Source organism: Aythya marila (genome assembly GCF_965140915.1).
Source record: "Aythya marila genome assembly, chromosome: 8".
Classification (NCBI taxonomy): Eukaryota; Metazoa; Chordata; class Aves; order Anseriformes; family Anatidae; genus Aythya; species Aythya marila.
Genome location: NC_139049.1, coordinates 6,052,996 through 6,070,818, shown reverse-complemented (window position 1 = coordinate 6,070,818; position 17,823 = coordinate 6,052,996). Strand labels below are relative to the sequence as shown.

General features: G+C 37.0%; 1 protein-coding gene across 2 annotated transcripts in view; it reads left to right on the top strand.

Moving 5' to 3' along the window:
* VAV3 (vav guanine nucleotide exchange factor 3) overlaps nt 1-16,053 on the top strand; it is a 164,207-nt gene extending 148,154 nt beyond the window's left edge. For both annotated transcript variants that reach the window (XM_082766316.1, XM_082766315.1), the window contains exons 25-27: nt 1,157-1,286; nt 10,941-11,092; nt 13,067-16,053. In XM_082766316.1, coding sequence (XP_082622442.1) covers nt 1,157-1,286; nt 10,941-11,092; nt 13,067-13,108 — 324 coding nt within the window. In that variant the 3' untranslated portion in view covers nt 13,109-16,053. The remainder of the gene's footprint in view (nt 1-1,156; nt 1,287-10,940; nt 11,093-13,066) is intronic.
* Nucleotides 16,054-17,823: the final 1,770 nt, after the last annotated feature.

Genomic DNA, 17,823 nt, shown 5'->3' with positions numbered 1-17,823 from the left:
GAACTGATGTGGGTTATTTATTTAGTTGTTTTTTTTTTTTTTTTTGAACTATAAGGAGTTGATTGAATACAGTACAATTTCCTTATTTTGACCCAAGTTTGGCTTGGTCAACTCTTGATTTTAGAAATCTAAACGTAAGAATGGAATGATTGAGGGAGTTAGTGGTAGGAGTGAAGGGTTTGCAGTAAATACACTGCTTTGAGATTGCATTTCTGAAGAGTGAAATCTCACAGTTGAAGTAACATTAATCAAATTAAATATGTTTGCTTATAATTGTCTGGTACTTCTAATCTTATTCCAGGCTCCTAGTACAAACTGTATGATATTGTCATTATTAGAACTGACTCAAATCTAAGCCAGTGACAGGGGTTGAAGGTTGCAAAGAAAGAACATGAGTTGTCAGTATTTTGATGTGTGCTGCCTTCTTTAGAATAGAAACTTAAGTAATTTATCTCCTTGGTTACATAAACTATGTGATCCAATTCAATGTGTATATGAAGAAATGTGGAAGTTTTTGGATTGGGCCCAAGGAAAATGTGAAATGCTGTGTTTTTTTATTATTTTTTTTAATGCAATGTGCACTATGGGAGAAAAATAATAATGACAGAGCCTTGAAACTTTCATATGGGCCATGTATCTGCACATCAAGTTGTTGCCTTATAGGCAAGCCTTACATGCCTGTTTGGGGTCTTTGTGCTTATAAATTCATTTGTGGATGAGTACCACATATTGCAAAATAAATTTGGGAAAACAGACAATTGCCATTATATACTTAACGAACATTGCCTTCAGCCTGACTGCAGAGTAGCAAATACATGCTCAGCATGGCTCAAAGGAGCAGTAAGTGTTGACTCGACTATAAAGTTCTATTAAAAAAAAAAAAAAAAGCATATATGTATCATTTTAGTGAAAAATAAGTGTTCACTGTATAAATGTGTTCCTTACTCCAGGGTAAGGATCAAATGACACGGTATTGAATGAGTTGAAGTATAAAATGAACCAACATTTAGGATACTTGATTTTTTAATATATGTGCTCTGTGGGATGTTGTATATACAAGTAACCTTATTTTATAAAACTGACATTGACTGTGCACCAGAATCTTGAAAAGGATGTGATTTCAGTTTCCAATGATGTTGTTTTTCCTTTCTGGAAGGAACTTGTAGAGTACTATAAGCACCACTCTCTCAAAGAAGGCTTTCGAAGTCTGGATACTACTCTTCAGTTTCCATATAAAGAACCTGAAAACTCATCGGGTCAAAGGAGTAGCAGAACAGGTGGCAACTGTAAGTATTTTAAATTTAAGTACTATTTTCTGTCATAAATATTACAAGGGAAAGATACCCTAAATATCTTCATTTTCCATTTTTGACATATAACCAATTAATATGGTAATGCCTTTAGTTAGGATTTTTTTAAGCTAAGCAGATTCAGATCTGTCAAGAGGTTTATAAACATGTCTAGCAAGTTTGTCTTGCTGCCAAACATTAAATCTCCTTGATATTCAAAAATCTATTAGGAATTCTGGTGAGAGAATAAATCACATCCTGCCTATTTTTTTCAGATATTTGCTGAAATGTTAATAAGTATCTGTGACAATTTCTAATCCTTACAAAAGGATTTAAATAAATCAGTCTTGTAGTGCAGCTGTATGAACTAGGATCTCAATAACACCACAAATTTTGTAGATAAACCCACCCCTATTAGATTTACCGTATCATAATTACTTTTATGCTTTCCCTTTAACATTAGATGTTTATTTACAGGCCTGTGTGCTTCTAAAAGTAAATGAACTACTGTACAACGTAAATAGCAATTAAAAAGTTTTGAAATTTAGAAGTAAATTTAAGAGATTTACAATGCACATGGTATCCTTTTTTCTAACACGTTACATCTTAAGTGGAAGCTGGCTTGATTCCTAGAATACATGCAAGTTCAGTGTTAATGATAAAAATTACCACATGGCCCACCTCTGGAAAATATATACCATTTCTGTCAAAGAGCAAATATTGCAGTTCTGCAGACAGTGGCTGTAGCTTTGTACCGTACTACATAATACCAGGGAAATAAGAATTGATGGTGATTTTAACAATACGAAGACTCTTGTGAAAGACCATAGAGTCCAGTCTAGTCTTAGTGATGATGAAGCTGGTGGAATTATTTTCATCTGCTGCGTTTGTAAGCTTTTGTTTACTTGCTTGCTTCTCTCTGTTCTATAACATTTCTGTAGCTTCAGAGATTTTCTTCCTCCCCTAATTAAAGTGAAGATAATTTAGGATAGGTAATTGTAAGAAACCATTGTGTCTCTGTGCATTTCATTTACTCTGTCTCTGTATCCTAATTCCTCTTTATTCCTTTTGTTTCTGTTTTCTTTCACTGCTTCCTAGGAGTTCTGTCTGTTTTCTCCCTGCTGTGCTGTGTCTCAGTATATATCTGTTCTTGGTGGATTTCTGTCCCATTTTTTTCTCCCATTACCTTGCGATCTCTATTTGCTTTTCTCTTCCTCTTGCCATCCTCTGTGCTTTCTTCATCCATTGCTGGCTCATAGCATTGAGGCTTTAAATGTTGAGACAATAAGCCTTGTCTATTTTTTGTTTGCATTTGGTTGGTTGTTACTGAATGTGAGCAAAAACAGGTTTTTTTCCCTTTCTTAGACCAGTTAGCGTATATCTATATTGTCCACCAACTTACTACTCTGTAGGAGCACGAGCTCAATTGTTTCATGCTTCACAGGATTCAGTGGAATTGAACGTGGGATGCTCTCATTTTAGTCAAGGGGATGAAAAAGTGCATCTTTGCTACAGTAAATTTCAGCCATTTAATACTACAAAGCGTACTGATGAGGAAAGGCAGGTTTTCTCTTAAGCCAAACTGACCAAAAACCTCTCAGTTCTCAGACTTGTGTAAAACCTAATAGATGTCCACGGTTCTCTAGCCTACCTAGATTTACTCTGGATGACACTTCAATTAATGGATTTGACAGTTTTCTTTTAAGTGTCAGTGTGTCCCTGTAAATTTTTCTTAAAGCCAAATTTCCCTGATTAGCAGCCCATCTGTGAGTCATGTTGCTCAGTTTTACAACCATCCTGTTAGTTTTTACGAAGCTGATATTAAAATAACCATGTATTGAGGCGGTGTGAACCCTGCAGGACTGAAGTTGAAAAGGTGTTGATAAACTTCGGGATGCAGTTTTGTTTAAGGAAGGAAACAAGTCATAGGGCAGCAGTTGGACATTAGGGTTCACTTTGTTTTGGCCCTGAGTGTCAACCTCCACATGGATGTTTTCTTTGACCTCTTCCCATCTAATTGCAATGCAAAAAAAAACCCTAGCTGTTGAAAGTGAGAGGGGCACTTCCACATTTTTCGGATGGGTAATTACTCAATATTATACTTAACACATTTTAACAAGCATGAAGTTGAAGCTAATGAATGCCACGGACTTCCTTGGCTTGAAGCTGAATTCAAGTGGGTTTTGGACTACACTATTCACGAGACAGTGTATCTGGATGTTTTAATGAGGACATGTTTTGAAAAGGCATCAGCTTATTCAAAGCAGCTGGTCTTTAGCATGTATAATTGACAGAATAAGTGGGAAAGTATTTCTGAAAAATATCAGATAAAGTACTGTAGGCTTTGGAGGAGTTGTATCATTTTCTGCAGATAAAGTCTTTGAGCTGTCCTGAAGCTGAATGACCATAACAAATTAACTTCGCTTTCCAGAACAATGTGAGAAAGGATTTAATTTATTTTTGGCAATTGTCAAGTTTTTACTTGCTCACTGAAGGAAAGAATCAAGTGGCATTTCAGTTTATTTGTAATTTCTGATATGAATCCTAACAAATAACTTTGTAACATCATATATTTTCAAGGAATTTGCTTTTCCTTTTAGAATCTTTTTTAGAATCTTTGTTCTTAGAAAAAAAAAAAAGTTTTCATTTTGTGGAAACAGCTAATTCTGCTTCCCATTTTAATTAGAAGTTCTTCTGGTCTTAGATAAGTCATCCACTCTATTCTGATACTTAATGCACGCTTTTAATGTGGTTGTAAATGCTGTTAGACATTTCCTTTTCTCAATATAGAAATTCAAGTTAATTAAGATGACTTTTAATTTTTCAGTTCCAGGCTTTTCTAGGTGTACTATGATCTTTTTTTTTTTGTTTTTTTTCTACACAGAAATGTTAATTCTTGCATTAGGTTTGAGGAGTGATTGACCTTTTAATGAAACGAAGGCAAACATGGAAAAGAACAGTTGACATTCCTTCTGCTAAAAGAGTTCTTGGCATTTTATTCTAATCTGCTGATGCAGAGCACAACTGAGAAATCTGCATCTTTGTGAAACTTAGTTTTAAATGTACCTAAATTATGATGCCAAATATTGAATGACTGTTTTTTATCAGCTGTAGACTAGGAAGGAGGTACATTAATTACATCATTCTATGTGCATTAAATGTGTAAATGTGACATCTGTTGAAAAAGTAAAGTAAAACAAATGTCACCTTAGACCATACACGGAGGCCAACACCAAAACTTTTACCAGTGACATAGGAAAAGGCTGGTTATCTGTAGAAGTCTTAAAGGAGTTCCTTGCCCACACAGGTTTAGTGGACTAGAATTTTGCAGAAAATCAAACTGTCAGTTATATCACAGAGAGAAGGTCTGAAAAATGAAGATGTGTATGGACAGGAAAGGACCAGCTACCCCCCCCTGTGTAGTATCTAGCATGTAGTAATGTGATAGTTTTGCTCAGTGTCATCACGCTACTGTAGCAATAAGGCAGTTATCCTGAAGAATGGATGCACTGCTTGAGCAAAGGTGTCTTTTTGGTTTGCATAATGCATTTCCACACAGAGTTGTCACCTGGGGTTACTGGGTCCAGTATAAAGATGTTCCTCAGATAACCTCATGCGTTCTCAGATAATCCATTTAGTTTTAGAGGCAGAGAAAGGTTTGTTACTGTAAATGATCAGAAGGCAGTTTTTTAGTGTGCAAGAGGCCCTGAGGTATGTTTCTTTTGTATTTATTGCTTTCAGGTACTAACCCGTAGATTATGTACATGAAAATATATTTTAAATATTGGGTGTTATTTAAAGGCTAGACTATTTATCCAGTTGAGGACAGACTTTCCAAGTGCACAGCTGGGAGCAAATATCCCAACTTATTTAGGTTTTGCATGTTATACGATGATACGGATCTGCATTGCTTCTTCAAAGGAATGACAAAATGAGAGAACAGGGCAACAAAATATAGTTCCACTTGTGGCCATTTAACTCCATTTCAACTAGTTCTGCATTTAAAAATGTGGTGACAGGTCATCCTGGGTTTGTTGGCAGTAGTGCAAATACATCTCTAACATTCACCCGTGGAAGCTGTTACAGTAGGGATGGTTTGCTGGCTCTGCCTGGTTCAAACTCAGGCCTGTTTCGTTTGCTTGAGGTTTTTCACCCAAGTATGGGAGAACTGCAAAAATGAGAAACCCTGTTTGGTCCTTAGACAGTACCATTGAGGAATTGCTATTGATCTTAATTGTTATTAGGGCAAAAGGCTTATTTTTTTTTTCCACATGCATATTATTTAGACCCCATTTCAACTGTTGCATTGACTATATTCCTACTTACTTAAGGGCATGTGACTCTAGTCTTTTTGGGCTCGAGAGGAATTCTTTTATATGCATGAGTGTCTGCTTTTGTACTCTTACAAAATGGGGCACAAAAAATTAAAAAGAAAAAAGTTATATTTGCAAGCGTCTGCAGTTTTAATTTGCTTCTCTGAAACCCTGAATGAGTGTCTTCTTTCTACCTTATTCTTTGAAAAATGCAATTGTTAAAAATTAAATCATAGATCCAAATTTTCTAGTTATTATAGTCAATTTCCTTCCAGACATCCTTAGTAGGGAACCTTAGTTTCCTTATTATCAATGAATTATATAGTTAAAAAGCTATTATTTAAATCTTGTGCCGATATTTCAATGTTCTTTTGCTTGTCTCTTTTTCTCTTTCTTTCTCTAAGCCCCCTCTTTGTTCTGTGGGTTTTCTTTTGTAACTCCTCCAGACTACAGCTTTGTTCCCCCTTCCTCCACTCCTTTCTGGTCAGGTACTGCTTTACTGCTTTTATATTCTGAATTTGTTTCTGTTTATTTCCGTGTGTCATGCGAGGGAAGGGACGAATTTAATATTTTAGTTCTTCCGAGTCCAAAACCAGCGTTATTGCATGTTATTCCTGAAGTGAAACAAAAATCAAACTCTAAAACTTCTGAAAAAGTCTATGCTACAGTAAAGGAGTTTGAATAGCTGTTGCAAAGCTCACTAGTTGCGCCAGATTCAATCAGTGATCAATTAATTGACTATTAATTTGCTGTGTAACTGTGGCATTTATAAATTTTGTATTTTAATGTGTTGGTTCAGTTGCACAAATTTAAAAATTTCAGTGCTTGTAGGTAAATATTTTCGTCCCATCCCTGCAGCAAATCGTACTGCAGAACTGTTTTAGAGCATAGTAGTCTTTTTTTGTAGAAAGTGTTTTCTTTAAATTCTGCGTTAACATGGCTATTAATTTTATCCATCTGTTTCCAAATATTGTTTTCTTGATTCTTATTTAACCTTCTTTGGCTTTAAGAAATGCAAACATTTTAAAATGGGAGTGCATAGAAATGCTTGAATTAGTAGCAGTAGCAGCACTAGTCTCAATTAATGTACCAGAGCAATTAGGACCTGTTCTGGTCTCTAAGACACAGTCTTCAAAGATGTGAACTGAACTGCTGGACAATTTGAATGGGATTTTGCTAGTGGGAAGGTAAATGCCTTTGAGGAACATCCAGCAGGAGGTACTTATATAAAGTAGCAGCATTCGCTTTCATTCCGTGTCCTGCCTTCCATGTGCACGGGACAGAGGGACTGCGAGCTCTCCAAACCAGGACTGAGGCCAGCTCTTGCACTGGGAAAGGGAGGTGACTGCCATGCACGAATCCAGATGCAGTTGTAATCAAAGTCTGGCTAGAAGATGTGAATCAGTGTGTTTTATTTCTGTCCCACCAAGGTGGTCTAAATTGCTTAGGGCTCTGAGGAGGATTCTCAAGATGCTCTGTAGTTTCTAGAGGGAAGCCCATGTAGGTGGCAGCTCAGGAGTAGAGTGGTTAGTGTGTTTAGTTGTGTTGGCAGTGCCTCTAGCAAGCCCTCCCTTGATTCATGCCAGGCTCTTCAGTCACAGTGTCCTTTGCTGCTTTGAATGTTTTGGCTCTCAGGCTCACTGTTCTTTGAGTTCGTTTCTTCAGTTCCTATCTGTAAGGATGTGTCCTTATATTATAGTTCATTTTGGAGGACAGGTATTACTCCCTTTCAGTAGTCACAGCATTGACTGAGAATACAGGCTGTAAGGCACTCTTCCAGTTAACATTTATTTACGTAAAGGGACACATCTGGAGAAAAGATGAATAGAAAGCTGTTTTGGCAGAGCTCTTTATCCTATGGTCATAATATTCAGCTAGAACGTCTGAAGCTCTTGAGTCCTATTTTAGTCACAAAGGAGTTAAGTTTTGGTACTTTATTGCAGGTGAGTACTGCGAGCATGTGGCAATCACCTTCAAGGCCAGGATAAAAGATGACCTGTCTCTCCTTCAGTTGCATGATGCTTAATCACAAAGGCACTCTTACTGGGTCTGTGTTCCATGGAGTGGGGGGGAAGTCGTGAATTGGCCCACAATGACAGACCAGCAATCAAGAAATCAAGGCTCGGGGTTACTTTGAGCCTATCACACAATCCTGTATATTCCCACATATGATTTCAACAAATAATAATATTTCTTTTTTCCCCTATGAAAAACGACTTGTTTGGAAAATTCATAAATAACTAAAAATAAGTCAGGATTCCATGTCTTGTATATCACAATGTGCTTCATGAAGTATTTCTTTACACAAGTGCAGAGTAATAAGGGAAAACACTAACCAGTAATTCTTAATTTAAGCTTATATACCTGTTTGAGTGGTATTTCATGTTTTGATAGGCTACAATACTTTGTGTGTTCTTAGTAATGCTCTTAAAATACGCAAACAAAAATGCTTACATTAAATAAATACTTTTTTTTATAATATATTTTTTTCCCAAAAATGTATCTTCAGAACTGACCTACTTCTGCTGAGATGTGGAAGTTGGTAGCACACAAGAAGAGTTTAGCTGGCTGTTGAGCAGTACTGGAGGTGCTGCCCATGCCTGCATAATAGAGCTGAGGTTTGGTTAAACAGTTCAAGAAAATGTACGTGGTTTCAAGGCACATGGAAGCTAATAAAAAGAGCAACCCTTGGGTGCTATGGCAGTGACCCTTGTGGAATTTAAGCACAGGCAGAAATGTGAGCTAATCCCATGGAGCCTCTTCTGTTTGCATCTTAGTGGCTTCAACGTTGGACCAAGCTAGTATTAAAATTTGTTGGCAGCCCATCTATCTCATTGTCAGTGTGAAACTTGTCCAGAATGCTCCAGTGTGAGGCAAAGCTGACTGCATTTCCCTGTCTTCTCTTTCTGTTGCCTGAGGGGAAGGCCGGATTAAGCAAAACTTTATTTTTCCCATTTATGGACCTTTTATTCACTTCCCTTGGATTTCTCCAGTCTGTTTTCTATTCATTCTCCCAGTATCTCCCTCCTAATATACCAGGTCTTTTTTTTATTCCTCCTTCCTTGATATTTTTTTTTTTTCTTGGTATTTCTTTTTTTTTTTTTTTCTTCACATTCTCCTGTTGGGTCCTTTCTTTCCATCAATTTCTGCTGCTAATCCTTTCTCTCCTTCCTTATTCTCCCTGTACCCCCTTCCTGTACCTACTTCTGTACTTGACTCAGTGTTTCTACTCTTTCCAATCCATACGGGTGTCCTTTCTGCATGCTGTCTTCTCTCAAGATTTACCTAGGGACAGCTTGGATTGGGATTTCACGACTTTCAAGTTTTTTTGTGACTGTCACCAGAGAGATAGGGTTAATAGTTTTCCAAAAGAAACACTGGGAATTCTTCTGTATTCCCTAATTGACTGGCTTCCTTTCATATATTTCCTGTATGAAACATCTGTTATTTGAAAATCTAGATATTGGATTCTAAATTAATCTAAATTCTGCTACTTCCTGTCTCAAGGCTTTATGCTTTTGGTTTTTCTTGCTTTTGTCATGTTTTCCTCGCTGGAGTCACAACTTGAAAAAGAGTTCTCCTCCTCCTTCTCCCCACATCTGCCCTACTTTATCTTTCTACCCTAGTTCTCCTTGGTATTTTCCCTCTTCATTATTTGTCCACGCATTTCTTCCATCTGTCATTTTTTCCTTCTGTGTTTTCCCAAATTTGTTCATCTTTGCCTCGTGTTGCCTTCTTTCTTGCCCATTTTCCTCCTTTCTAGCACAAGTAGTGATACGCTGTTGCCCAGCATCACTCCCTGCTTCTGCAAATCTGACAGTGATGTTGCTGCGCTTGTAAATGGTTACCGACACTACAACCAGTAGCTCCTTTCTTATTTTCCTTTTCAAAACAATTTCTGCCTGTGCTGTGCCCTTTCCCTGCAAAATTGATTATTGAAATCCTGATAAGATATAGGACATAATATTGATGTCAGGATCTAAACAAATAATGTCTACAGCTGATTGCGTAGAGGGGAAAAAGTATGTTTGAACTTTAACACACCTAATACATGGCCTAGATTTTTACGATAGCTTCATGCTGTAAACATGAGCACTGTGAGAACTAGATTCTTACTGGTATTTCCTGAGGACAATTGGGAGATTTTAAGAAATTGGAAAAGGTTCTGAGGGGGGAAAACCATGATTTTACGTATAGTATAATGAAGTTGTCCCTCGTGACTATACAAAAAATTATTTTGAAATCTTTTCAGATGGAAGCTGGCTTGTGCATATAAATTTCTACCTACAAAGGTGTGCAGTGGAAAACTGCAAAATAAAAGGCATTAATATATGTGTGTGTGTGTTTTTTATATATCAATCCTTTGGCCAAATATTCAAATGTTAAAGTGTGAGAGTAGTAGATGTTTTTTCTAGGCTGATCATTATCTCCTAGCTGCCTCTGAGGAGGTTGAGGGGTTATTAGGACATTCTACAAGAGGGTAAAGATTTTGGCGGAGGATGTCTTCAGATGAGATTTTTTTTCCCCCTACGTTTGTTACTTTAAAATATTCTACAACTCTTTGTTGCTTAAAATATCTGTGCTTGACATTGGCAAAATCCTTACATACTGATGTAGGCTGAATATTGTAGGTAATAATTTCACTGAAACTTTGGAAAATTTTTACAAGCGTTGTTTTGTTCTTGAGAGGTTTGTAGAGCAGATTCACTGGTGATTTACAGAATAAAGTCCTGAAAAGAGTGAGGTTATATTAGCTGGTGTTCATGCAGGTTGTAACGAATGATCTATACAAATTCGCTGTGGACACTTTAATTTTTTTTTCTCATGCTGATGTTAACTTCCAATTTGATGTGCATTAATATTTAACTGGGGAATTGTTTCTGAAGGAACAGCACCTTATTCTGTTTTGCTTCATTAGAGGGGTGAATGTAAACCAACAGTAGCTGCTAATAATTCGTTTAGAAAGAAACCAGTGACCAGTAAAATATGTTGATGCATGTAACTGGCAGCAAGTTTTATTATGAAACACAAAAATACAATAATTTCAAATGTATTTAGCAATTTGGGGGATGAAAGTTATTTTCTTACGGTTTATTAAATTTGATTTTTTTCTAATAATAGCAAGCTATAACAAATCATTAATCCCTTCAACTTTTACCATTCACCGACAATGAAACCTTCTTGATATCTTTAGTGCAGATGCTTTCATATTTCCGTAAAGTTAATGTCAGTGTATGTTGTCATGAAATCATGGTCTTATATTTTACAGTAATGTTATTTACCTTATTTAGCTGTCAATTAACAAACCCTAATAATACCAACTTCTGTTTTGTTTCAGTGTTAAGCCCAAAGGTGATAGGCATTGCCATAGCCAGGTATGACTTCTGTGCACGAGACATGAGAGAGCTGTCCTTATTGAAAGGGGACGTTGTAAAAATTTATACGAAGATGAGTGCGAATGGCTGGTGGAGAGGTGAAGTAAATGGAAGGGTATGTTGTTTTTGTCTTATTTGTTTTATTTGTATTGCCTTCACTGCGGGTGATTTTGTAAAAAGGTGTGTTCCTATATTGTTGCACCTTGTGTATTTAAGAGACAAAAAAGGTTTGCATGTTCTCATCTGCTTCATAGTAGCCAGGCAGCACTCCTGCCAGCTAGCTTTCCCAGCATCTAAATTAATTGGTTATTTAATGTAACCTGCCAGGCTGAATATTTGGACAAGATTGTATGGTTGGAAAATAACAAGGATTAATAGTACAGCTACTGCTGACTTTTCTTGAAGTGTTGCACATGGATTTGGGGGAGGGGAGGTCAGAACCTCAGGATCTCTTTGAGTTCCTGGTGCTGGGAGTCTGGTTTGCAGTTTCGTGCAGGAGGATTGCCACCTCTTTACTAGACTATAATGCTGTGGAATCAGCCATGGATTTTTAAGAGGCTTCTGCTTTTGATCTCTTAAAAAGAAAAAAAAAAAAAAAAAAAAAAAGGTTCCGATTAAAAAAAGGTTCTGATTAAGTGGTGTATATATTCTAGTAGTGTTCTTTACAAAGTCACTTCATGCTGCACTCTGAGACTTACCTGGCTTTGAATGTATGGAAATAAGGTTTCAGTTCTGACCTACAAAGACTATATTGTTTCAATCTTGTTGGATTGCTCCTTAATGCATATTAGTCAGGAGAATTCAGGGCTGCTGCTTACTTGTCTAAAGAGCTGAGAGGCAAGGTCAAGGAATGCCTTTTTTCTCTCCTGCTTTATAAGTGGACTGGAGGAAAGCGAACTGTATGGACACTGGAAATGAAAGTTGCAAGTCCAGTAGGAGAAGATGAGGGAGCATACGTCCAGATGTAGTGCTTTAAGCAACTTAGAGATTTTTTTTAAATGTACGTGGAACTGGTTATGATCTTAAAGTGAAAATAGGCAAAAAGAAATAAGGAAGAGGAAGTGATCACCCCATATCCTTAATGTGTCAAAGAAAATCACAGAATCACACAGAATCACAGAATTTCTAGGTTGGAAGAGACCTCAAGATCATCGAGTCCAACCTCTGACCTAACGCTAGCAGTCCCCACTAAACCATATTCCTAAGCTCTAAAATGGAGCATCCCATTCCAATGTGGCTACCTGCTTCCTAAAATACACCCTGTTGTACACTAGAATTCCTTCTGATGGCTTTCACAGCCCGGCCTTGAGATTATAAGATCTAAGATCACTGCTGTAGATAGTTCAGTAATGTAGTCTCAAAAAATGCTTATGCAATCACTTGTTCCAGTTGTGTTCTAGGTTTGGTTTTGAGGTCTTTCACCAGTGTTAAATTAACTTAAGAATAAAGTCTGAATGAAAAAATGAAGTGAATAGATAAGACAATAATACGACATTGCTTCTCTGTATGTCTAATATAATCCTTATTTGACACATCATTAATTTCAGAATAGAGATAACTTTGTAAGTTATGAAGTGTAAAACAGTGATCTCTGCCTTCCGGTTCTGTTTAATCTAAAAGTCCCATTGTCAGCAGCGGGACCCAACTCCATGTAATGCAATGGAATCGGTCACTATTTCCTTTGTAAGGTGATTCTCTGGACCTGGCCAAAGCCTGTGAAATACTTAACTTCCCATCTGCATGTTATAATGGTAGCAGCATCCTGTCTATAGTAAAAGCTACTTCTGCTCTTGACTTTTCTAGCTGTTTTTTTCCTAAATGCATAGACCTACAATTTGGGCAAAGGTGTTTTTTTTCTTTTCTTTTTTTTTTTTTTTTTTTTTTTTTTCAAGTGAGGAGGCATTTAGTCTTGAAATCATCATATCTATAAGTTATTCTTTTAAAATGATTTTAGAATAATCAATCTAACTGTGGCAGGTCAGACATGTTTAACTTAGTAATGTTATTCTTATATTTACTGAACAGATCCATTCTTTTGCCTAGTTTGGCTATTAAAAAATGTATTTTTGTTGTGCTTTTTTCTTTTTAGGTGGGCTGGTTTCCATCTACTTACGTTGAAGAGGACGAATGAATTAAATTTTCCTCTGCTGACCAGCAATTTCAGGGATTGTAAAATTTAATAACTTTAAAGTGTTACTGGTCTTGTTAAGTATTTAAGCAGCAGCGTTTTTGTCTGTCTGAACCTTCCAGTCTTAATGTTGGGATTTATAATGAAATTTGTGCTGACAGAACATTACCTTGCCCAGAGCTGTGCAAGAAACAACCTGACACTTTGCCATCACTGGGGATCAGTACAAAGTCCAACCTTCGCCTTCCCAGAAGATCTCTGGAAAACAAATTTCTTTATTCTTATTTCTCCCTGTAGTACACCATGAATACTAGCTATGGCTGAATACTAGGTCTTTAGACCTTTAGAATAATAGACTTTAATAAGTCTATTTTCTTCTAGCTAACATCTGTGATGGTACAAGGAGACGAAGGCTTACTATTCCTTATCGCTGCATGCAGAAAACAGAGTTCAGTCATTCCAGTAGGCATAGACTTGTCTTGAAACATCAAACTACCTTACTTATCACCTTCTAAACAGTTTTACACTCAAAAACAAAAAACACCTGAAGGAAACAAATGTAGTGAATATGAATAGCATTCATGCATATATAATTATAACTGAATTCTTTGAGGCCCTGCCTAAATGTTCTAACAATTTGTTTAAAGAGAGCATTTTAAAAAGGAGTATCTACAAGGTGTTGCCTGAAAAATCAATGAAGCTGGAATTCTGGAATCTTTGTCTTATTCCAGCTGTTTTGTGTGTTTTTCATTTAAGCAGCTGACCGTAAAAGTGCAACCGACAAGATTCATTTTAAAGTTCTGAGCATTAGCATTAAATATTGTAGTGCAAGATCCTATAGCAGGATATACTGATGCAGGATGATTTTACTTTTCAAGAACAAAATTGTTTATCTTAACATTATGGTCGATTCAGTTAAACTTTTTGATGCTTCCAACTATAAACGTTTTTTTCATGGTTAGACAGGAGCTTCTGTTCCTAATTAGGAGGTGGAGATGGACACCTTTTGTGCTCGTCCATGGTAACGCAGAGGGGACTCGCAGAGCAGTGTGTCTGTTCCTCTCTTGTCCCCTAGGATGTTAATGGCAAGGCAGCGAGTGGTCTTGTTGCGGTATTGTGAATATCCCCCATGTATACAGATCAGTTAGCTCAAAACATCAGGCCTCAAAGTGGTGTCTACCCCTTGGGTGAGGCAGTCATTTGAGGTATTTGTAGTGTTAGAAGGGCTGTAAATTAAAAGAAGTGTGGATGATGCCTTCAGATGTGCAATTTCTAATGTTTACGTAATTTCTAACCCAGTTTGAAAACTTCCGAGAAAGTAAAGCTCTTAAATATGTTTTTCTTCTAAGATGACATTGTCTAATCAAGGAAGTTAATTCATTCTGTTCCACATCCTCTTCGTTTTTCCCTCTCCCCTTCTCACACAGGCATCGTGCAATTAGTGTGCACTGCACAATTGAACACTGCAAGTTTTCCCACTGTACAAGCAGCATCGTGTCCACTGTCCATCCACAGAACAGAATCCGTGCTAGTATGTGTTTTAGATTCCTGGGCTGCCCCCAGTGTTCCCTGCTTCTTTCTGGCCTCCTTCTGGCCATCACAAAGAACCAAGCACAGCACAAAGGATGACAGAAATCCCCTCCTCTCTGCAACCATCTAATCCATGTGCTACACCTAGCATACACTGCTGTGACCAGGTGTAAGTGAGGATCTGCAAATTAGAAATCTTCCACTTGTGAGATTCAGCCTTGCCGGTGAAACTCTGCTCTTAACTTTTCAAGGATTTACCTCAAAATTATGTAAACTGTGATTATGATAATTACTTGATGGAACAATTCAGAGCATTTGTAAATATGTACATTGTGCACAAAACATTTTGTAAATTATCTGTACAGCAGTGTAGTCTAGGGTATACTCTTTGATCATGTTTTGCCATACAGTTTTATTGTCTGTTGTGAGCCTGATCCTGTATTCCTTAAGTAGACAAAACTGATCTTTCACAGTTTTGTCTGCTCAAAGGGTAGAGGAGTAGGCTCTAGATCTGTGAAGTGTTCAGTGCTTTGCTGTTGTATAGTCCTGAGAAGAGGCAGTTTAATTCAGTGAGTTAAAAAATACATCAGTCATTTTTGACAGCTTGATTTTAGAATTATTTTGAGTAGTCTCTTCATCCTAAAGGTGCTGTAAAGCTTTTAAGCAATTTGTGAATCCAGTAATCAGCCTAGGAGAAGAATGAAAGCCATAGCTCAACTTACTTTTGTGGCATAAATCTACACATTGTCTGTGTTTAATGCCCTGTGTTAATTGAGTTAATGCTGCAACTTAAACTGTATTTTGAGTACCAAAGACTTCCTAAATACTCTGGAGTGTCTCTTTCATGTGCTGCTTTTGCTTGTATGGAGGTTTTGTTGTCATGCAACGATGGAGTTACAGTACTTTGTAATATTTTGTAAATATGTTAAATATAATAAACTGGTTAATTTTTTGTTTAATGTTATGTGTCAAAATATGTAGTTGGCTAGTATGAAGGTTGCTCTTGGTTTGTCAAACTTCTTCCTTATTGTGAGTGAAGGCTGATAATGTTTTGGTTTCTCAGATCTGTATAATCCCTGTTTGACTATAAGACTGAGGTTTTTGGGAGCTTTTTGTAGTTGGACTAATTTGTCTTTTGCCACATCCAGGCAAGTGGTGGTTTTTGTTTGTGTGTTAGTTCTAGAGAACACCATGCAATCAGTCATATACTATTGATCTTATCTGTCGAAGATGATAACTTGTAGTCGTTGAGGAAAAAAATGGTTGTAAAAAGTTTTTCTTTTTCTGTCGTGTTTCATAGGAGTGTCCTTCCTCATCCACCTTCTGCTTCGTCTCTTTGTCATATGTAAATTAACATACAAATTCAGGTTGAATTGAGCTGAAATCTCAAAATACAGTATGTCTAATTTCATGGGCTACCTGATAGTATTTTCATGGCGTAACCCATTCATACATTTTTTACAATGTAGAATTCATTATTAATATGTTTATAAAAATATTTCTGGACAGGTGAATTAATTCAGCAAGGTCAGTGATGATACTGTTGCAGTGTTGTTTCATTATGTCACTTCTGTTTTCCAGTGGCAAAGTTTTTCTTGTGGAACTACCCTTCTAACAGATAATTATTAAACTTAATGAGGCATTTACACGTCTGTACAGATGTAAGGCATAATTTTCCTGTCAGCCGTGAACATACCAGATAACGAAGAGACACACCTAATGTGAGATGCAAAAATGTTTCTCAATTAAATTCTGTTGTTAACAGTATCACACTCAGTCACAGATGTTCTCCTTCCCCTTTTATGTGAGAAGAGATATGTGTCCTCTGATGGGTGAGAAATTGAGAAAGCAGTGAGTACTGTAATTAGGGCATAAGAACCACCTGTGACTGGGTTTCTGAATAATTTCTTCAGTTTTAAGGCTTGGAGACCTATTTGAAAATCTCAGCTTGAAAAGCAACAACAAAGAAATAACGCACACACAAAAGACTTGAACAATGAAAATTATGCCTACCAGAACACCTTTCTCCTCTGCCTCATAGGCAAACTCTAGATACTCTGTGAAGGAGAAGATAAGGTTGATTCTAAAGGTTTTAATAGCTCATAGGAGTAAGAAAGATATGCTGTCTATAAAGAGATGGGCTTGTTTATACAGAATATCCAGCTGTGCACCCAGGCTTTGTTCTGTTGGCTCTGATGTTCAGTACAAAAATGCTTGTTTCTAATTCACAATCAATATTTCCAACACTTTAGGAAAAGAAGCTGCAACTACAAGTACAATTTACACAGTAATGCTGTCATGCAGATTCACCAAGTGTACTGACACTGCTAGAATCATAGAATATCCAGAGGTAGAAGGGACCCGCAAGGATCATGGAGTCCAACTCCTGGCTCTGCTTCAAACTGAGCTGCTGAGAGCTTCACGTTGCCACTTTCTTTGGAATTCAGATTCTTCTGTTCATAGAGCACTGCTGCTTCTACTTGAGCAAAAGAGTAAACACTGAAAGCTGATTTGTAATACAGGATTCAAACAGTCTTACTTTCATCTCTAACATGGTGGTGATCATCATGAAACAGGTAAAATCTTGTCAGCCAGGTTACACCAGTTGTAGCACCCTAGGAGCTGCTATGAAAATGTCAGCTCTGTCTAAGCCAGACCCAGTGTAGCAGGTATAAAAGTAAATTAATAGGTAAAACAGGAGATGCTGTGTATACGTAGAATCCATGGTACTTCAGCAAGCCACAAGAGTATCTTTACATCAGATTCAGTGAGGGCCATCGCTGATGCACAGTGTTGAATCTTTGAATCTATACGTTTCAGAGAAAGAAGTTAATACATGTCCTAGCCTTTCCTCAAACAAGTAATAGAATTTTAGCCTTTACCTATGTGGGGGAAGGGTAATTTTGAGTAATTTTGACTTCATAAAACTGTGGGATGAGATGTTAATGGTACGTACTTCTTCACAAAGTGCTGAAGTGTATGATGCATATATAATTAGATAATAGAAGGTATAGAAAGGATTAAGCATCAGAAATTGACTGCAGAAGGGTGATTCATTGCATTAGCTTAGCGACTTCCTTTTCAAGAACAAAGAATCATTTGTTTTCATAGCAAATGAGATTTGAGTTTCTAATTTAGTTTTATAATTTCTGATCTGCAGTAGTTTATTCTGTCCATTCATTATAAGG